Source organism: Drosophila gunungcola, chromosome 3R (assembly GCF_025200985.1).
Source record: "Drosophila gunungcola strain Sukarami chromosome 3R, Dgunungcola_SK_2, whole genome shotgun sequence".
Classification (NCBI taxonomy): Eukaryota; Metazoa; Arthropoda; class Insecta; order Diptera; family Drosophilidae; genus Drosophila; species Drosophila gunungcola.
In genome coordinates this window covers 29,494,009-29,500,094 of record NC_069139.1, presented here as the reverse complement: position 1 = coordinate 29,500,094, position 6,086 = coordinate 29,494,009, and the positions used below count along the sequence as shown (strand labels likewise).

General features: G+C 36.7%; 1 protein-coding gene across 1 annotated transcript; it reads left to right on the top strand.

The window, feature by feature from the left end:
- Positions 1-381: 381 nt before the first annotated feature.
- LOC128252520 (uncharacterized) lies at positions 382-5,827 on the top strand. Its single transcript, XM_052980295.1, has 4 exons — positions 382-712; positions 743-796; positions 856-1,009; positions 5,664-5,827. The coding sequence occupies exons 1-4, from the start codon at positions 548-550 to the stop codon at positions 5,825-5,827; spliced, it is 537 nt and encodes a 178-aa protein (XP_052836255.1). The 5' UTR covers positions 382-547.
- The last annotated feature ends 259 nt before the right edge of the window (positions 5,828-6,086 follow it).

The window sequence follows — 6,086 nt, the reverse complement described above, 5'->3', positions numbered from 1 at the left end:
AATCTGAAATTCTTTTCCCTGTAAAAGAAAGAAAGGCTTTATTGAGGCGATGTGCTCTACGAAGTCAAAATGAAATGAACAGCGAGGGCGTAGATGTAGGTGCAGGGCCTAGCACATCAGTGAATAGGGATTCTTTGGAGCCACTTTTGGGGGAAGATGAAATAGGAGTTAGTGCTATTGACGAAGTTAGCGTAGTTTCACATGCACGTGATGAATGTGATTTGAATACACAATTAAAAAATTGGTATTTAAAACATAAGCCAACACGGGGATGTGCCATGGAACTTATTGAAATTTTAAATGCTCATAGGTTGAAAATAAAGCCCTTTTATAAATTTAATTGTATTTAATATGGCATTTAGGAAGATGGCAACCCCCAATAAAATTCAAAAGCTCATTTTCTCCTTGGTTGGTAAGTAAAGCAAATAAAATCTAACTACTTAAATTTTTATATTAATACAATTTGTATTTCTTAGAAGACGACTTTGTGACGGAAATCCCGCAAAACAGCGGGGATCCCTTAGCAGGAAACCCACCAAAGGATCAGATGAAAGAGCTTAGGGTCTGGGTTCGAGACTTGCATGGAAAATTGGATGCCAATACGAAGACCATAGAGGCAAATACGAACCAGTTAGCTGAGTGCACCCAGCAGATTGCAAAACTGACGGTACTGCTGCAGATTTTCCTTAAGGGAAAGTCCAAGGATGCAGAGGTACCCGATTCCTTTCCGATTGAAAGTAAGGAGGAGCTGGTGGCGTTAGAAGTTAAAATATGCTCGTCTACTAAAACCGCCTATGTAAGTAAAATATTTATGAAGAAGATGAGTGTGCAATTAATTCTGTGTTTTTTCTACAGCTTGAGACCATCACCGCAATTCTTAGCCGAAATAATTTGCCTAAGTCTATTAAGGGAGTTTTGGCAGAGCACCTTCTTTGCGACTTTAATATAGACGGCGTGAATGGAAAAAAGGCTCTAAAGGGCTTTCCAGGGTTTTTTTCCGTTATAGTCGGTATGTATAATTGAGCAAAATATATCAGATTTTTTTATTTTATTTTAATATACATATCTGTTTTGTTTACAGACAGCATATCTGCGTTGGGAGGCCAGCTGCCGGCGGAAAAGTTTCTTGCGCACGCCTTATCTTGCGCAAAAAACAACGCAAACAAAAAAAAAAAACAAAATAAATGTTAAAACACTAATTTTAATAAATGTTTATAAATTGAATTTCTGAAGTTTTTTACTATGATTACCGTAAGGATTCCTGAGGGAATTTGCGAGGTGTGGTCCTTGACTTTTCCCAAGGAATTCCTGAAGATTTTCCTTAGGTATTCGGTCAGGATAGCATGGTTTTTTCCCCAGGAATTCCCGAGAAATTTATTAGGATTTCCGGAGGAATTCATTGCAATTTTCCCTAGGAATTCCTGGACTTTTCAGTATTTTCCTCAGGAATTCCTTGCGAATTTGCCTAATGATTAAGTTCCATATTCCCGAGAGATTCCGGGGGGAATTCGATCAAAAAATCCCACGGATTTTTTTTGAAATTCTTCAGGAATTACCGAGGAATTCCCGGGAAATTCCTTCAGGACTCCGTTTTGTATGGAGAATTCCCAGGGATTCCTAAAGATTTCTTGGCGGCGCCCGGTGGATTACTTAGGGAATCTTTAGGGATTGGAACTACAGGAACTACTATACATACACATGTATATACTTATACATTTATGCATATACATACATATGTTTTTATGTAGACGGTTTTTGTGAATTTAATGAATAAATGCATGCATGTACCCGCAGAAAGCGGACCTAATTCTATAAATGAAATGCATATTTTTATTTTTACAACGGTCTTTATTTGAGTTAAAATTTTTTGTCTTCCTTCAAATATATGAGAGAAAAGATTTAATAGAATTTATTCCGAACATTGAAATTAATGCAAAAATAATGGAGTGGCAAAAACAAATATTTGCATTTGTATTTACTTAAATATTATTACTGCCACGTAATAGTCAGCTTAATCTAGTCGGTTGGTTTTTCATTGTCGGTCTTCAGTAAATTTATATGTATATTAAGAAATATATTTATATTCTATTTGGTAAATTGAGGATATCCATACAATGGGTTGCTTATAGTACTCTAATAAATTATTTGCTGGCAACCAAATATTTGGGTACTTAATATATTATTAATATAAATTATATAAATTATCAATAATATTGATATATTTAAATAATTAATTAATTTTAAGCATGCAGCTTAAAGACGGCGTGTCCAAAAAACATATATGGGGAAGTGACTGTTGGCTGGCAACCAAATATATGGGTATTTCTCAGAACATATAATATAAATATGATTTTGTGAATAACAATGTTAAACAACATATATATCGGATGGATTACCTACAACTGCCGAGCGCTTGGCTTTAATAACAAGGTCGCGCAGTGCCGGTACAAGGAGAATTTGTGTGCCGCCAGTGCGGACAGGCTGGCCACAGTGCGCGAGGCTGCACTAATCCGACGGACTGCCGGAATTGGCGATTCAAGGGCTGCCCGTCGGGGCATCATATGCTGTCGCCGGGTTGTCCTGTGTATGCGGCGGTGCTGGAGAGGATGCATGCTAGGCAGCAATGTTTAGCTTCATCCAAGCAAGCTGTGGTCGAGGCGAAGTTGCGATATCTGATGCATTAGTCAGAATGCGCTGGCCAAAACTGGACAATCGAAGGAATTCTGGAGGACGAGGACAGGATGCAGCGATTGACGGAGTGTGCTGAGGAGGCATTCAACCGCAGACTGGGCGAAGAATACTGCCACAGCTCGTCATTTGCTTGCCTTCTTTTGACTCGTGTCCCAGTAGGGTTGGTAAAACATCGATAGTGAGCATTATCGATAGTTTTGGCAGTGGTCACTATCGATAGTATCGAAACATATTCAGCCTTAAAAAAAACGAAATATTAACTAAAAACAAACCATTATAAAGCTGATAAACGTTACGAAAAAAATTGATTCCAACTTAAAAAAAAGACTTAAGGTCTACGATTTTGTTCAAAAACAGGAGCCTGTTTACATTTTCCGGCATTATTTCTGCTGCCTTGCTGAACATACAGATTCTGTCGACGTAGCAGGAATCGACATGTAACGCTACGCCATTGTCTGCAGGCAACACTGTCTTATGTTCAGTTCTGTAACATTAAAAAAAAATGTAACAAATAGGTTAATAAGAATCTAACTGATCTTCCAAAACTCGAGAGGGTCTTCCACTTTTTGGCTCTGATCCAGTTGATGCCTAAGAGATTTATTATAATCCGCCTTTTTCTTGACAGATCTGGAGGCATTTTTAGTTTTAAAAAAATTTGATAAAATACGGGAAAATACAGATGTTGAACGATATTTTGTTCGTGCCACAACTACAACAGCCGTTTTCCATATGCAAGGTTGGCGCAATTTTGTATGTCTTTTGAATATAAAAATCTATTTTGTATAAAAATGACTGAAAACTAAAGCGCACGCTGCTAATTCTGCTCGCAGTACCAAAATGCATTCCTGGTTGTCGCTTTAAAACGCATTTAGTCTAATGCGCATTTATTTACACAGGGAATCCCAATAGGCTAAATGCCGCATTTAAAATAAATGCGATTTAAAATCACTCGACCCGAACAAATTTTAGAAAAAATACCGGAAAATACAGATTTTAACGATATTTTAAGCAAGAATGGCGCAATATTTGATTTCTTTTGAATTTCTATTTTGCGTAAAAATTACTGAAAACAATAGCAAGCGCAGCAAATCCTGCTTGCAGGTCCACAATGCATTACTGCTGCATCTCTGGCAGAAAAATACGCCCACATATGCGGGGATCCTTGGTCTGTTTTAGAAATTGTGGATGACTTGCTGATCACTAAACATATCCGTAAACTTGCTCATATTAATTATTTTAAAGTAAACAAACCCAGATCAGGCTAATAGACAGACAAAAAATATACCATAAATACCAAGCAAATAATTTTTTTTTAAGCGATACCATCGATGGTATCGTTTAAACCATCGATTGTTTTACCAACCCTAGTCCTAGGATCCGCATTGATTAAAGCAGCAGATCCAAGTTTTTTGGCTAGGCTGATAGAAGCTTAAAGTCACCAAGAATCCCCATAGATCATTCTCAAAGCTTTTGAATTTTTTTTTTTTTTGGCAACTATTTATTTTACACGCCACACAAGGATTGTCCTTGTTTTCGTGTATGCTTAGGAGTGTTTAAAGATCCCAAATATTCGGTTATTAAGTGCAGGGCAGGTGTCAGGGCAGCTTGTCAGTATTCTTGTGTTGTGTCTATCACTGCCAATAATCCACAGGTCCGCTGGGTGCCGTCTGCGAACCATTTACCCCCAGTGCCATTTTACCCCCAGTGTCCTCTTGAGAGCCTTTGATATGCACGTTTGTACCCTTTTACGAGATGAATCATAGGCGGTGCCCCAGCAAGTTTTTCCCCAATTTTAAAATAAATTTAGTAAATTAATATGTATATTAAGAACAATTGGGTTGGCAAGAAAGTCAAGTCGTTTTTTTTTCAATATTTGTATACCCTTGCAGAGGGTATTATAATTTCAGTCAGAAGTTTGCAACGCAGTGAAGGAGAAATCTCCGACCCTATAAAGTATATATGTATATTCTTGATCAGCATCACTAGGCGAGTCGATCTAGCAATGTCCGTTCGTCCGTCCGTTTCTACTCAAACTAGTCTCTCAGTTTTAAAGCTATCTGCATGAAACTTTCCCAAAAGTGGTCTTTCTATTGCAGGTAGTATGTAAGTAGGAACGTGCCGGATCGGACGACTATATCATATAGCTCCCATAGGAACAATCGGAAAAAAAATACAAAAAAAAAATTATAACTGCTGTTTTTAATTTTTTTTAGTTCTTCGACATATAGTAATGGTTAAATATTTCAGAGTTACGGTTTAATTTTCATCAAAATCTGACGACTATATTATGTAGCTCCCATAGGAACAATCGAAAAAATAAATAAGAAAAAATTATAACTTTGCTGTTTTAAAATTTTTTTTTTAGTTCTTCGACATATAGTAATAATTAAATATTTCAGAATTACGGTTTAAATTTCATCAAAATGGGACGACTATATCATATAGCTCCCATAGGAACAATGGAAAAAAAAAAATAAAAAAAAATTATAACTTTTCTTTTTTTTAATCATATAGCTCCCATATTAACAATCGGAAATAAATACAAAAAAAATTATAACTTTGCTGTTTTTAAATTTATTTTAGTTTTTTGACATAATGGTTAAATATTTCAGAGTTACGGTTTAAATTTCATCAAAATCGGACGACTATATCATATAGCTCCCATAGAAATAATAAAAATATATAAAATAACTATCTAATAATTGAGCTGCAAATCATTATACCTTCAATGTTTTTAGATATAAACGCAAGTTAATCATAATTTAATGTTTTAAAAAATATTTAATTCTTGCAATAGTTGCAAGGGTATATGAACTTCGGCTTGCCGAAGTTTGTTGCTTGTCCAAGATAATGTATTTATATCAGGACTTATAATTAATCAATTATGTATTGGCCGTTTTGTTCGACCACTAATGACCATCTCTCGGGCAGCTGCATAATTCCGCGCTCGAAGAACTTTTGGTCTTTTCCAGCAAAGAATCGAGACAAGTGGCAGCCTCATCTGAATCAAAGTTTTTACCATTCAAAGAGTTTTGAAGAGAGCGAAACAAATGGTAATCTGAAGGTGCTTAGTCCGGACTATGAGGTGGATGTGGTAGCACTTCCCAATTCAGCTCCGTTAATTTTTGCCGAGTGACCAAAGATGTGTGGGGCCTAGCGTTGTCATGGTGAAAGACTATACCCTTGCCATTAGCTAGTGCCGGCTCCTTTTCTTTAATTTTTTTCCGCCACTGGCGACAGTACACATCTGAATTGATGGTTTCATTCCGTCCCAGCAGCTCAAAGTGCACTACACCCTTCCAATTCCACCAAACAGACAGCATAACTTTCCTCTGATGGATATCGGCCTTTGATGTGGCTTGGGCTGGCTCATCTGTCTTGCTCCATTATCTTTT